Source organism: Ursus americanus, chromosome 21, assembly GCF_024610735.1.
Source record: "Ursus americanus isolate L20-20 chromosome 21, mUrsAme1.1.p, whole genome shotgun sequence".
In the NCBI taxonomy this organism is placed as follows: Eukaryota; Metazoa; Chordata; class Mammalia; order Carnivora; family Ursidae; genus Ursus; species Ursus americanus.
In genome coordinates this window covers 49,143,430-49,159,458 of record NC_142147.1, presented here as the reverse complement: position 1 = coordinate 49,159,458, position 16,029 = coordinate 49,143,430, and the positions used below count along the sequence as shown (strand labels likewise).

At 44.2% G+C, this 16,029-nt stretch overlaps 1 protein-coding gene across 2 annotated transcripts in view; it reads right to left on the bottom strand.

Moving 5' to 3' along the window:
- Window positions 1–16,029, bottom strand: part of SAE1 (SUMO1 activating enzyme subunit 1) — an 88,263-nt gene that overhangs the window by 42,385 nt on the left and 29,849 nt on the right. For both annotated transcript variants that reach the window (XM_087870939.1, XM_045772138.2), the window contains exons 3-5: window positions 13,553–13,726; window positions 11,480–11,622; window positions 9,708–9,807 (exon numbers count right to left, since the gene is read on the bottom strand). In XM_087870939.1, the coding sequence (XP_087727065.1) occupies window positions 9,708–9,807; window positions 11,480–11,622; window positions 13,553–13,726 (417 nt within the window). The remainder of the gene's footprint in view (window positions 1–9,707; window positions 9,808–11,479; window positions 11,623–13,552; window positions 13,727–16,029) is intronic.

The following is a 16,029-nucleotide window of genomic DNA, read 5'->3' as shown; positions in this document are numbered from 1 at the left end:
CACGCCCCAGATTATTTAAAAAAAAAGACACAACAGTATAATTTAGGGTGCTAAGTGAACCAAGATCTATCAGCTCCCAGGCAGTTGACACTGTTTGCTAAGGACCAAAATGGAACTGACAGATGAAAGCTCAAATAACCAGCGAAGACGAAACAGTCATACGGGTTTTAAGTGGCTTTCTACTTCCCCATAATCACTCCTTTGGGGTTTAAATCCACTGTAAAAGTTAGTATACAAAATGGTTGTACTGCCCTCAAACCTTCTGGTCAATGAGTCTTTCTGACCTCAGAAGTCCAGTCAAATAGCCAGCTGACTGACATTTATTGTCTGATGCAGACTGCCAGATCCTTCTTTTTATTTTTTTTTTTTTTAAGATTTTTTTTTATTTTTGTGACAGAGAGACAGCCAGCGAGAGAGGGAACACAAGCAGGGGGAGTGGGAGAGGAAGAAGCAGGCTCCCAGCGGTGGAGCCCGATGTGGAACTCGATCCTGGAACGCTGGGATCACACCCTGAGCCGAAGGCAGATGCTTAATGACTGAGCCAGCCAGGCACCCCTGCCAGACCCTTCTTAAGAAGTCTTACACACAGGGGCACCTGGGTGGCACAGCGGTTAAGCATCTGCCTTCGGCTCAGGGCGTGATCCCGGCGTTATGGGATCGAGCCCCACATCAGGCTCCTCCGCTATGAGCCTGCTTCTTCCTCTCCCACTCCCCCTACTCCCCCTGCTTGTGTTCCCTCTCTCGCTGGCTGTCTCTATCCTATCGAATAAATAAATAAATAATTAAAAAAAAAAAAAAAGTCTTACACGCAGATCAAGCCATCAGCAGTATGGTCTGGGAATGCCATCACAATGACAAAAACAAACTCTCATGAGGTTTCATAAACTGCCAAGATTTGAATTCAGAATTTCCGTAGTCTGCCTGGCTAAGAATCCACTGATTTGTTAGGTCATGACGCTAGGACAATGAGGAAAAAAAGTTGTGTTTCAGAGTCTCAGTCCCACTCAGGCCTACCTCTAAACTTTCAGGGCCTGGCTAAGTCCAAATGGAAACCCATATGTCACTTCCACATATTTAGGTATAAATCATATGAACGAGCTATTAAAAAATAAAGTATATTATATTCTTTTGCCTTAACAAATATACTTTCTTCATTACTACTGGGAAGACTGGGTTCAAATCTGGAAATCTCACACTCCTTGGGAGTTCTGTGCCAGAATGAGGTGCACTGGGAAAGGTGGTCCTCTTTCCCCCTCTCTCTTCCTGCCTCTGGCTCCGTCTCACAGTGCAAGAGGCTTTGCATGTGAGTGTGGCCACCCAGGCCATCCTTCCCCACTAAACAACTACTCTTCAGGCCTAGGCATGTGGACATTGTTGCAAGGTTTGCACTCTGGAGGCAGATCAGGGAAGAAGCCCACAAAAGCCTGGGAAGTAAGCCTGGGGTTGTCTGGGCAGGAGATTCCAGGGGTCCCAAGTATCCACAATGTGGTCCAGAACTTGGGGTGGGGGGCCCAGGTGGACATATCTCCTTAATCCCATGGAATCCTCACTCTACTAGGGGAATGGCTGGAAGGAGACCAGACTGGGACCTTGCAGAGCACTAGGACCAACAATAGAGGCCCTCTTTCCTCCCTAAGTCTAAGGGCAGAACTACTCAAATTTTGCCAGTAACTTGTGAACTCAAAGGAATTTTCCTCTCTTAAGCCTGTCTGTGGCAGACAACTTTTAGGGAAGTTTTCTGATATTAGGGGAGAAGGACCCCAGTAACCTTGTCTGAAATATGTACCAGCCCTCCAGCCACAGGTGACAGAGCCAGAGCTGGGCACATGGCCTAGGCCACACTAACCAGATTCCTTCTCCTGAGAATTGAGAATCTGGAAGTTAGAAACAGACACATTAATGGCCGAAAGGGCTCCTCAGAGAAAAGCTGAATTCCTACTGTCTCCAAGTCTCCCCAGCTGGCCTCGTCTTTACCCTTCTCACGTCACAGTAGTTATTCATGCTTCTTCTGCTACTGCAGCCTGCCTCCTTTTTTTTTCTTTTTCTTTTCTTTTTTTTTTTTTTGAGAGAGGAAACACAAGCAGGGGGAGTGGGAGAGGAAGAAGCAGGCTCGCAGCAGAGCAGGGAGCCCGATGCGGGGCTCGATCCCAGGACCCTGAGATCACGCCCTTAGCCGAAGGCAGACGCTTAACAACTAAGCCACCCAGGTGTCCCCATGTCCCATTTTTCTGCTTCAAACTACCTAAGGTCTATTATTGTCTGGGTGCCTGGCTGGCAAAGTTGGTGGAGCATGCGGTTTTGACCTAGGTGTCATGAGTCTAAGCCCCATGTGGGGTGTAGAGATTACTTTAAAAAAAAAAAAAAAACTACGTCACCTAATCTATAGTACAACAAATGCAAATCTTGGTACCCTCTTACCCACCTCATTGACACTAGATTTACAACAAGAAAAATAAGCTTAACAGCATCCACAGAAAATGAAGGGTCTTCAGATAAAGCCCCAGCAATATCTGCCAGGTAGCCACAAGCACCAGAATGAACACACTCAAACAGGTGACTTTCACACTTCACTCAGCCCTCCCCCTCCTCCCTGCCCTCAGCTCATGGATCCCTCCGGGTCCAATCCCTGACTTACTTCCCTCCACTGTCCATTTCCTTTTCTGGCAATTCTGAGCCTTAAGGATTTCAATCTGATAGTCTGGTTAAGACTAATAACAAGCCCTCTTACACCTCTCCCCAGATGGGTATCGGCTTCCTGAGGCAAGGACCACAGTGAAAGACACAGCACTGCATAGAAGAGAACGTCAATAAGTATCTGTGAGCTGATTGAATCCAACCTGCTTTTCATTTGCCAAAAAGCCCAACAGTAACTATAAAAGATGAATTCTCCCACACAGTCTGACAGCCATCAAGCTGTAGGGCTGTGCTGGCCACTCAGAACAGTGGGCAAGTGTAAAACCATCAACGCGACAGGAGCCTGGTTCAACCGACTGAGGCAAGGCGAAAAGAGAACCAACATAGCCTCTTAAAAATCACACTCTCTGAAGTAGACTATCCACTCCTATGCTTATGGAAAGAATGCTGAGTGAAGAAAGTAAAAGACAGTACGTGTACATGTCATATATAGATCGTTACATATGTCTCATGTGTGTTTATGTTCATTAAAACCCCAATTTTATCACACATGTAGGTGAATAGAAAGAATACTGAAAGGAACGTGACAGTCATTACTAGGCAGCAGGGTTCACATTTTCTCAACTTGTTCCGTATTTTCCACATTCGGGACTATAAACACATTTTACTTTTATTTATTTATTTTTTAAAAGATTTTATTTACTTATTTCAGAGAGAGAGAGGGACAGAGAGCGCAAGCATAAAGGTGCGGGGGCAGAGGGAGAAGCAGACTCCCTGCTGAGCAGGGAGTCCGACGCAGGACTTGACCCCAGGACCCGGGATCACGACCTGAGCCCAAGGCAGATGCCCAACTGACGGAGCCACCCAGGCGTCCCAACATATTTTACTTTTAAAAAGCAGGCTGAACGTCTACAACAAGGGATACCATTCTGGCTGTAAAGCTAAATGTAAATCGAATTGAAACAACTTTGAAAACTACAGATTTCTAGGTTGGATTTCCACACCTACTCACAGGAGTCTTTAGTTTTCAAAGGCATTTTTTTTTTTTTTTTAAGATTTTATTTATTTATGTGACAGAGAGACAGCCAGTGAGAGAGGGAACACAGCAGGGGAAAGGGAAAGGAAGAAGCAGGCTCCCAGCCGAGGAGCCCGATGTGGGACTCGATCCCGGAACGCCAGGATCACGCCCTGAGCCGAAGGCAGACGCTTAACGACTGCGCTACCCAGGCGCCCCTTCAAAAGCATTCTAACAAATGACAACTGCAATCCGAGACAAAGCTGTCACCCTCAGCAGAGTGGCAAAAGAGCCTGAAGTCACCAAATGTTACCGTTACATACTGCTGATTCTGGAATGTGAATTGATAAAACTACTCAAGAGTAATTTAGCAGGTCTGGTTAAGTTGAAACTGCATATACCCTAATTTCCCTCCTAAGTACACACCCCCAGAGAAATCACACATTTACCCAGAGAGATTATCTACACACACACATTCTCTGTCTCTCTCCCTCTGTGACACCATTTGTAACAGAAAAAACTTACACACCCACATGCCCATCAATAGGAGACTGGATAAATAAACAGTAATGCATTCACACAACAAATACTCTACAGCAAAACCAACCAACCAACCAACCAAGAAAAAATCTTCTGCAGTGCTGTCCTAGAGAACTCCCGATGATGATGGAAATGTTCTGTGTCTGTGCTTCACAATTACAGATGCCAATTGCCACACGTGTTTGGTGAGCCTTTGAAATGTGGCTAGGAGACTGAATTAGAAAATTTTTTATTTTATTTAATTTTAGTTAATTTTAATTTAAATAGCCATATGTGGCTAGTGGCTAACCACAATGGACAGCAAAGCACTAGAACTGCATACAAACACAGAGGGCCTCACAAACCTAATGCTGCTCTTAAAAAAAAAAGCAGGCGGCAGCATGCATACAATATTAAACCTGATTTTTAAGAAGCTAAAAAGCATACTAAACAATTCTATATTGCTTGGAAATACACGTGTAGTAAGAAGAAATGGGTGGGAACGAGACCCACAACTGAGGATAGTGGTTACTTGTGTTGGGGAGGGACAGCCAGGGAACCGGGACCATCCTGGTCAAGTTTTACGCTTTAAGTTAGGTGGTGGGTCCATGGTAGTTAGCTAGGTCATTCTTAATTTACACTTACGTCACATTCCACTGTTTAGATTTACAAATGTGGTAAAACACCATGTCAAGCAGGGCTATAACTGCCCCTTCCGGGTACTTGTTATTTATTTTTAGAGACAGACCGTGAGAGAAAGGGTACGAACGCATAGAGGAGCAGAGGGAGAGAGAGAGAAGCAGACTCCACGCTGAACACGGAATCCCATCACCCTGGACCCTGAGATCATGACACGAGCCGAAATCAAGAGTCAGGGGGCGCCTGGGTGGCACAGCGGTTAAGCGTCTGCCTTCGGCTCAGGGCGTGATCCCGGCGTTATGGGATCGAGCCCCACATCAGGCTCTTCCGCTATGAGCCTGCTTCTTCCTCTCCCACTCCCCCTGCTTGTGTTCCCTCTCTCGCTGGCTGTCTCTATCTCTGTCGAATAAATAAATAAAATCTTTAAAAAAAAAAAAAAAAGAGTCAGAGGCTCGACCAGCTGAGCCACCCAGGCACGCCCCCCGCCCCCAACCCCTGTACTTTTTAAATCCACACAAATGTACCTGCCCTGGGGAGAAGACAGAGAAGGAACACAGAGATTGATACAATAGGTCTGGAAATATTTGGGGTTTTAACTTGGATAGTGTTTTGTTATGTTCTGTATTGATGTCACATTATTTGGGGGTATCAAATATCACAATAAAAAATACACTGGATTGTGATGTGACGCTGGGAGAGACCCCCTGTTCCTCATTCCTAGAGTGCCAAAACCTCCCCCTCCACCCGCCTCCCCCAGACATACACAAACAGCTGTCCTACCTGGAAAACTTTTTTTTTTTTTTCATTTTTATTTTTTTATTTTTATTTTTTTATAATGATTTTTTATTATATTATGTTAGTCACCATACAGTACATCCCCGGTTTTCGATGTAAGGCTCGATGATTCATTAGTTGTGTATAATACCCAGTGCACCATGTAATATGTGCCCTCCTTACTACCCATCACCGGCCTATCCCATTCCCCCACCCCCCTCCCTACCTGGAAAACTTCTATCAGCACTCTACCCAACTCTGCAACATGCACCCTGCGTCTCCTGCCCCCCATCCCCAAACCAAGTGATTCTGACAATCAGCAGGGTTTTGAACACCTCTGCCCTAAAGGTCCTGGTCTAGGCAACCCAATGACTTATTTCTAAATATTCCTGGCCTAGTCCCCTGTCCTCTTTGGAATTCTGTTCTCTCAGTCCAGTTCAAATAACCTAAACCATGACAACTAATGTGCTATGAGGTTAATTAATCCATCTGGTTGATCAAAGAAAGTCAACTTGGTAATTTTTTAAAATGACAATGATCTCCAAAGCTGTCCTATTATGCGGCAGGTGCAGCCACAACACACTGAACAAACATCTCCTGGGTACAACTCTGCCAGGGACTGCACTGGGAACATAGCAGCGAACAAAAGCGCCCAGGCCTTACGGAGCTTGGACTCTAACGGGAGAAACCCTGGCAAGTTCCTTCAGCATCACAAACCAAGGTGAAGAATGAAACCAGTCAGTCCCTGGAATTCAGAATGGGGGTGACAGGAGATGAGTCGTCCATAAACTGCTCAGAAAGGGGGATCAAAATAATGAATCACTACTCAACTGTGGAATTTCACAACTGATTCATGACAAGAGTATTAACAGTACCCAAATTAGTCCCTTACTATTTCAGAAACAGAGGTAAAATTAAATCTGTATTTCTTAGCATGTCACGAACAAATCCTATGTTATGTTTAATTTTTAAAGAGCTGTGATGGGGAGTCCACCACCAGGCAGCTACTTGTGTCTGGCAGCCTTAACGATAAGAACCACGAGCAGCAGCATGGGAGCATAAAGGTGGCCTTTTATCCTAAAGGCTTTTCCAGAAAGGTCCCAATCTTCACATATTTTATCCCATCATCCCCATAAAACTTCGGATTGTCCGAGATACTCCAAGGGGATTTACCTTTCAGGCAGCAGGGCAAGCCCGTGCCCTCGGCCACCGTCTTGCCGTCTCCCCCCCCCAACCCCCCCGCCCCCTCCCACAGCTGCAGGATCTCAGGCAAGTCAAGGAACTTCTCCTAACTTCAGTGGCAGCTGTAAATGGAGACAACAGGACTGGGTGCGCTTCCCCGCACCCAGCAGAATGCTTTGCACACAGTAGGCATTTTGCAACTCACAGATAACGAAAGAGCTGGCTGTTCTGGGGTGAGGGAAGCCAGAGTCATTCTATTACTACTAGTGTCTGTGCTTTCAGTTGGTCCCATTTCCTGCAACTCTCCTTCAAGTGCCAACTCTAACAACTCTTCCTCTGGGAAACCTTTCTGGACACTTCCTTATCACAAAACTACTGCCCTCTCCTTTATCTGCTTTTCATGGAAATCTCTATCACGCTTGTGCCCAAGACCTGATTCTGATGAAATCTGTCTCATAACTTTTCCTGGGCACCACAGGAAGCCAACTACTGAGCACCTACCTCTGGGCTACGCATTTTCCCACTCTTGTATTTATCATGATGACACATGTGCTAGAAAGGCCCAGTATCCTCCTAAGCAGTGTGAAAACCACAAGCTCTATTTTTCCTCTTTGTTTTTTAAGGTTTCTAATTTAGGAGCACAATGTGTACCTTGAAGCAAAAGTGGCTATACAACATTTGGTTGAACCTAAGGAAAAGGGGGGGGGGGAGGGAACCCTAACCAGAAACCTTTCACAGGAAACAGGAAGTGGTTGCCTCCCCGCCCCCATTCTGCACTTTGCGCATAACCCAACTACTTATTCTGTACAATTTAGGCAAGGGGCATAATCTCAATCAAGGAATTTTCGAGTTGGAAGAAAACTTCAAAATCATGGAGCAGCTTCTGCCAAAATGGACGAGGCCTGTTATTATAAGGTGGCAAAGCCAGAGCCCAAACCCAGTTCGAGCCCCTCCTTCCACAGTGCTCTTAGTGAGGCCGCACAAAGACAAGGTTTGGAATCCCAGGGATTGTCATCAGGAATGCCCTGAATGCCTCGCAACCTTAAGGGCTCGGGGTTGGAATCCAAGCCTGAATTGTCCAAGTGAAACAGCTGACTAACAATGTCAGCTGGGGAATATTTTGATACCTTCAAATTCGGCCCCTGGAGGAAGAGGCCGCACAAAGAGCTCTGTGACTGAAGAGCCCAAGGAATGGTACGCGAAGGCCACCGGGTGCCTGCCCGGGCTGCCCACATTCTCCTCATAGCTAGATAAAGTGGCCCCCCAGAGCGGTTTCCAGATCCGCAACAGTAGGCACCATCAGTATTGACTAAAGGGGGAAACTTCCAGCTGTGAAGGGCTAACAAAGCTAGGCGCTCTCCCATTTGAATGTGAAAGACGTGCCTCAATCAGAGAAGGCCCTTAAGCCATAAAACCCTTCACACCAAGGCCAAGTGTCACACTTGTAAGAGGGTGTGATTTATAAATTGACAGCACCCACAAAGCTGCTTTTGTACTCCTCCGTTAGTTAACAATTTATCTCCCCCCACCAAACTCATGGAGCTATTCAGATAAAGCTTGACTGGGCCTCAAAAAGAAAGAAAAGAAGGGAGAAAGAAAAGGACCCAAGTTTTGGCCAAAACACCAATGTTCACTCTGGGTAATTACGGTCCTGTGAATAGACACTAAAATTAGGGCTTAATAATTCCTCTGTATCACACTCACAGCAATCAAACTCTTCCAATACAAACAACAAGAGCAAGAAAACTAAAATCTCCGGCGCAGCCTTGCTGGAAACTCAACGAGTTCCACTTTGTGGTTTCTGCAGTCTCTCTTGTGGTTTCTGCACTCTTAGAATCCCCCCTTTAGAGCAATTTTAACTCAAAGCTCTGACCAGCTGTTTTTCTTTCTCAACATTTAAATCTACAAAACAAAGAGTAAATATGGGCTCAGTCATATCTTTCCTCAGTGGGACAAAACCAATTCTGGCCCCTTCATCGCATGACTCCCTTCTCGGATTCCAACACCGGCTGCGGGGATCATCTCCTTCTAAGTCCCCGCCCCTCCTCTCTCTGTAAAATGAATTTAAATCACTGCGCCAACTCCAATAGAGCCTAAGCTCCTACAAACTATGTTAAAAAATACACACCGGATGATAACACTTGTCAACTTTGAGGCCTTTCTTCTTAAAAGGTTATCTGGTGGAAAGACGTCCACGAACACTTCATTTTAAAGAAGCAAAGCATAAGCAATTCAAGCTTAAACTGTCTTCCTGCCCACTTAGGTAGGACTTCCCTAAACTGTCCATCCAAAAACTTTCTTTTACGCAAGAGGGATGGCCTTTGCTCCAAAACAGTCATTCCGATACTGCCCCAGATACTAGAGGACCCAATCGGCCCACACACCAAGTCAGTCCTGCAGGCATGTTCTCTTTAGCCTCCACAGGGTGAAAGGAACAGCATTCAAACCAAACTGACTAGGTGGCCGGTATTAAAAAGTTTGGGACTGGGACATCTGGGGTGGCTCAGTTGGTTAAGCGTCTGCCTTCAGCTCAGCTCATGATCCCAGTCCGGCTTGGAGCTCCTTGCTCAGCGGGGAGCTAGCTTCTCCCTCTGCTTGCTGTTCCCCCTGCTTGTGCGCTCTCTCCCTCCCTCTCCCTCCCTCCCTCCAAATAAATAAAATCTTAAAAAAAAGTTTGAAACAGAACCTATAAAAAAAAGTCTGTATTTCTGATTCTGTTAAAAATTGACACCTGGCATCACTGGGTCCATATTCCTTCATGGCAACAGGTGGCTGGCACTAAGGAAAAGCCACCCCTCCTTTAAGCAGGACAAGCACTGGCCAGGCTTATCCAGACCCCTCCCTTCAAGACTACATGCTTGCTTCCCCTGCTTGCAGTTGTGACTGCCTGTCCCCACCAAGACTCCAAGGTTTCTGATCTTTGACCCCCCAACAGTCCACATACCTTTTTGACCATAGTTGTTTCAGAAGAATCAAGCTTTGCTCTCTTGGTATCAGGTCCGTCTTCTACCCCTTGGCTAACTTTGGCGACTTTGGCTTTCTCCCTAGAGGGTGACAAGGAAAGGGAATTGAGCTCTACTCTCTGAATCATGCCATTAGAACAAAAAGAGCATCACCAGCTCATGTGATAGGATGGTGGCTAAGAGCAAAAGCTTGGGGTGCTTGGGTGGCTTGGTGGGTTAAACGTCTCTTGGTTTCGGCTCAGGTCATGATCTCAGAATCGTGGAATCCAAGCCCCGCACTGGGCTCCACACTCAGCAGGGAGTCTGCTTGAGGTTCTCTCCCTCTGCCCCTCCCCCCTCATCATGCTCTTTCTCTAAAATAAATCTAAAAAAAAAAAAAAAAGATTTATTTATTTATTTATTTATTTATTTATTTATTTGAGAGACAGAGCACAAGCAGCAGAGGAAGAGGGAGAAGCAGACTCCCCGGTGAGCAAGGGGCTGGATGTGGGGCTCGATTCCAGGACCCTGGGATCGTGGGCTGAGCCAAAGGCAGATGCTTAACCGACTGAGCCACCCAGGCGCCCCTAAAAAAAATAAATCTTTAAAAAAAGAGCAAAAGCTTTGCAGTCAGGCATATCTGAGCAGGTTCAAATCCCAAAGGGGCCAATGATTACTTGATAAATCAATTATCCACTATGTGGGAATAACAATCCCTGACAGAATTATTTTAAGACAAGAAATAACAAATTGCTTAGCATACACCGCCTAGCACAAAGAAAGCTCTCAACAAGCTTTATAAATTTCACTTGACTCATGAAATAGAGCCAAACTTAATTTCTCCCCTCTGCCGTGGGGAGCTTACATTAAAATCATCTGGCCTGCTTTTCTCTAGTATGACTTCTCCCTCCGTTTATAGTGTGCCCAAAAAAACTACAGTTTCTGAAAGCCATAAAATGCCAAAGTTATGAGAGATCTTGAACATGTCTGTCCTTCCCCCATCTCGATTTTACAGACAAGAAATTTGCAGACCAGAGAAATTTCAGTGATCTCCTAAGAAGCTGAACAAAAGAAACCAATTCTTGGCTCTTGGTAGGAAGCTTCACCTACCACACTCGGTCTCTTTACCTCTTGTTAGCAAGGGAGGTAGTCAGAAGTAACAGCCAAAAACCTAACACAGATAGTTTTACAATACTGGTATCATGTGCCATCTTTCATCTAGCAGCTCCAAGTTCAAAACACTGCAGGTCCCATCATGTGAGAATCACCATGGTCTGCAACCTGGATATTACAACTGAGAGGATAAGGTCTGTCTGCTACACCACAGCAGCCTCTGGACTTTGGAGCTCTTCCAAGACAGGCTTTGGCTGACTGTGCCTTCAGGATTACCCATCTAACTATTTCGTACTCATTTTATCATCAATCTGAAAACACAGAGGCCAAAAGTGAGGAACACATGTTTACAATCCAAGCAAGCCTCCCCTATATAGAAGGTGTAGTTTCGCCACCTGAAGCCCTGGCTGATCAAATACTCACGTGGGGTATCTGACTGCAGTAAGAACCCTGCTTTAGATGAGACCATTATTTTGGAAACAGGAGCCGCATCTCCTACAATTCTGAACACACAACCTATATAACCAGTAAGCTGTTAATGAACTGGTTTCCAAGTGTTCTAAGCATACTTTCCTTAGATGGGCTGTTTCCTACTGATGAATAAAACTATTATATTTTTTTCTGAAAACGTTACGTTCTCCCCTCCTCTCCCAAAACTTACTCTACGAATTCATGCTCTCCAAGATTGGCAAATGTGTATCCATGGTAGCCAAAAACATCTCCTGTAAAAAACTTGATGCTATTTTGGTGACAGATCTGGTCAACTTTGACTATGACATCCCTGGAGCAGCAAGTCAGACAAACCTGCAGACAGAAAGAATCAGCTGGGTGTGAGTTTTGCAAAGTGTGAATCACTGCCCTGATGTCTAAATAAATCTTAATGAACAGTCTCTCTGGGCATGTCTAAAGCCAGTTTTGAACTGGTATAACAGGTTCTTCGGATCCTATGGTTAGAAGACAAAAGAAAAGGTGCAGGTTTCACCAGAAATGTAAATTGCAAGATCTCCACTTTCTGTAATCAAAACAAAATGGGTTTAACTGGAAAGTAAAAGTCATTCCGTGAATTTATTTCCCCTATTCTACGAACATATATAAACCATATCTCAAAGTTTTTGTGAAAAGAAAAAAGACAGTAAAAATTTAGTGTAAGTTATTTCTAAATTATTTAATCTATTAAAATCTGAATAAGCTAACATGAGAAGCAAAACCAGTTTTAAGTGACCCAAGGGTCACATTTAAATACGAGGGCATTTTCCCCCCTTCTTTTGATTGATATGTTAAGATAAAGAAGATAAACAAGTCCCGTTGAGATTATTTTTCCAGAGTTTTCCAGTTTTCAACATGAAACTTTATCTGAATTTAAGGACAAAAGAAAAGGTTACACACCAAGTGACCTTCCATTCAGACGTAGACAATGAACCGGTGATTCACTCAATGGAATTATCAGTGTTGCTCTGAGGCCTCTAGGTTGTGTTCCAAGAAGTGGAGGTACTGGGAATAGCTAAGTTTTACTGCATAAAACACCATCTTTTCAGGAAAACCTTTGTGATAAGGGTCATGAAGACAACTTCTAAACTGCACATGTTTTCTTCTGAACATAGAAAACACCCAAGGAAAAAAATCAAATCTAAAAGGCAAGACAGCCACAGTTGAACATGCAACACTGACCAAATGGAACCCTGCAGAGTCAAAAGTGAGGGTAAAACCTAAGAGGCCCAGTCACATGTGGCCCAGGAGGCATTTATCCTCACCCCAGGCGCATGCTTTATATAACCAACTGGCCTGGTACTTCGGTTTTCACAAACCCTCTAAGTGCTAGAAATGCAAGGGACACCTAGAATTAACCAAATGTGGTTACTATGGATAAAGAAATGAAGAGAAGACTTATGTCCAAACAGAAAATGTTCCAATACTTGGGAGTTACAAAATAGAATGAATTAAATTAAAAAAAAGACAAAACACACAGATGATCCATCATTCCAAGCACATATTTGAACAGATGCACATATGAAATATAACAGTGTGGAAAAACAAACTACCCAGCCCAAATTCTAACCTCTCGTGTTATGGGCCTTTCATTTAAAAAACAAGTAGATCATCTGTGACTATTTCATGGTTATCCAACATTTGTTTAGCTTTTCCTGGGTACAGGGCACCATGTCTGAAAGATCATAGACGCTGAAACAGAATTTAACTTATCCTTTCACCTCTGCATAGATCTGGCAGTGAAACCAAATGAGGTTGGATATGCCTCATTTGGCTTATAACTACAGTGAATTTGTCTAGTTATCCATGGCAACATGGTCAAAGTGGCTGTGTGAAAGAGACAGACATAGACCAAAATCAGGTGTGCTCTTTTTTAAGACAAAACACAAGCTGTAGTTTGGTATTTCTAACAAAAAAAATTCCTCTACTACAGAAATTAACCACCAACTTGTTTTCCAGAGAAAACACTTGCAGTAAAATGTATCGAAGCTATATGGAAAGATTCTGGAAGGAGTACAAAACACCAATGATGAAACCTGGTCTAAGGGAACATATGCCCAAAGAAGAAACCAGCAGACAGCAAGTCACAAACAGCTACAGCAGATCCAACAGACTGGATCTACCACCAACACATTCAACATGGCAAGGCAGCGCGCTAGTAAGGCACACACGCTAAGGCAATGTCAGACTTGAGACTGCGAAGGCAACGTACTGAGCCTCAAGATTTTACACTCTTTATGAAACTTACAGCGTCAAACTGAGTGAAAAATGACTCCGGCTTCTTTTCTATATTCTCAGTGTCCACCTTCACATCCACCATGGGGTTGAGATTCTGGGCTCGCTCCAAAGAGGCTTCTGCCCTGTTGCGGCCAACAGAGCCAGTACGGATCAAGAACTGAGCTCCGGGGTCTTCTGGCGATACCTAGGAATAATATGTTTTTAATACTTGAATTTTGGGGGGAAAACAAATTCTCAAAAACAACAAACCTTTCCATTTTAAAGGATAACTAAAATATCTACCATCTAATTGTATTATTGTTCCTTCAGGAATTTCCCTAATACAGACTCCCTACACTCATTCCTTCAGAGGCTTTAGAGACATTTAACTTTTTTCTTGGCGTTGATAGTTAAAGAGCACCCCCTTGTGTTTATAAAGAAAATTCACTCTAAATAGAAAAGTCCACACTTTCTTCTTTCACTTACATTTGTAACCGCTAATAGAATGACATAATTAGTGGTAAGAATTTACCAAATACCTACCGTGTTCCCAATTTTAAGCATCTGGAGACAAACAATAGCAGTTTAAAGGATGTAGTCCCTGGGACACCCGGGTGGCTCAGTCGGTTGAACATCGGCCTTCGGCTCAGGTCATGATCCCGGAATCCTGGGATAGGAATCCTGGGACTGAGCCCTGAGGCTGGCTCCCTGCTCAGCGGGGAGCCTGCTTCTACCCCCTCCCTCTGCCACTCCTGCTCCTTGTGCTCTATCAAATAAATAAAATCTTTTTAAAAAATAAATCAATAAAGGATGTAGTCCCTGCCTACAGCTCATTTAAAATCAGACCAGTGAGGGATGCCTGGCTGGCTCAGTCTAAAGAATGTGCGGCCCATGATCTTGGGGTCTTGAGTTCAAGCCCCATGTCGGGTGTAGAGATTACTAGAAAAAATAAACTTTAAAAATAAGTAAATAAATAAAATCAGACCAGTGCCAAAATTAGACACAATTAAGAATGCCTGAAATAAACTCTTAATACAATTAAAATTCAGAAAGGAGGAGAGATGAGTAGGACTGGAGCCAAAGGAGGATTTCACCCACAGGGCTGGCTGTCAGCAGAGGAGAGCCTCGAAGACAGATAATAAAATTACCTGCCAGCTGCCAGCAGGATTACAGATGCCATTCTGTTCACAGCATTTCTTCACACATCAAACATCTAAGTTAACGATTGATCTCCAGTATGACCTTGCTATCTTCACCAAGACACAACACAAGTAATCTCCCTCCTCTCCTCCAGCCAACTATCCACAGCACATACTCTTCTCCCTTACTACCTTTCTTCCAAGAAAATGACCTGGTCTTCCTCCCACTCAAGGCCAGCCCTCTAACAGTGTCCTTGACCCATCCTGTCCTACTTCTTCAGGGATCTCATTACATACTGAGAGGCTGTACACATCACAGTGGTTAAGAGCAAGGCTCTGGAATAATTCAGGTTGAATTCAAATCTTCGATTCAAATCCTAGCTCAACAACTTCACTCTGTGACCTTGAGCTAGTATATGGGAATCACATGCAAAATGAGATTAATAAAAACAGTACACTTACTATAATCACTCTATTAGTGTTGCTCTGCTCTTCCCTCACTGGACACCCAGTCTCTACGTGGATCCTCTTAGGGGTGGTGTTCCCAGGATTCAATCTCACAATCACTCATCCTTTTGCTCTACATAGCTCCATAAACTCACTACTTTCAGTTTCTGCTGGTATTTCTCAAATTGTTCTTACAGGTACAGTTTGCTTCCTGATCCATCGGAGTCTTATATTAAACTACCCATCAGATACTTCCCCTGAATACTCATATTCAACTCCTATTTTTTTGTCTATTGATGAGCCTACCACCCACCCACCCAATTATTTAAGCCAGAAACCCCAGGCTTTATATTCTTGTTATTTCCTTGGTAACAGCCACCTGCTGAGGTGGCTAAGAGCATGGGCTCTACCAAGAGTCAGACTCTCTGAGTCCTGGTCGTACCAACAACTACTATGACCTTGGGTAGACCAGCAATTCACTTCCCTTCCGGCCGTTCTCTTATCTGTAAAACAGGGATGACAATCCCTACATCTCAGAGTTGTGAGGACTAAACGAAATACAACTACAGCTCTTAGAACAGTGTCCAGCACCCTCAGGAAGTATCTGCTACTACAGTGATTCCTTGCCTCTCTATGGTCCTTTATACAGTCCTACTGATTCTACACCTCGTATTTTTCACCTCTGTGTGCTTTTTGCCTTTTCTATCACCAGTGCTATTACTCAGACCCTTTTCATCTCTCACCTAAACTACTAAGGCAGCCTTCTAAGTGGTCTTCTGCCCTGTACCTTGTGCAAATCATATACAGTAACTAGTGATCTATGGAAGGCATGAGATTGACCAGGTCACTGAAACTGAAACTGACCGTCCCACATTTGAAACTCTTTAATGAATCCTCACCACCCAGAGGATTGAGTACAAGC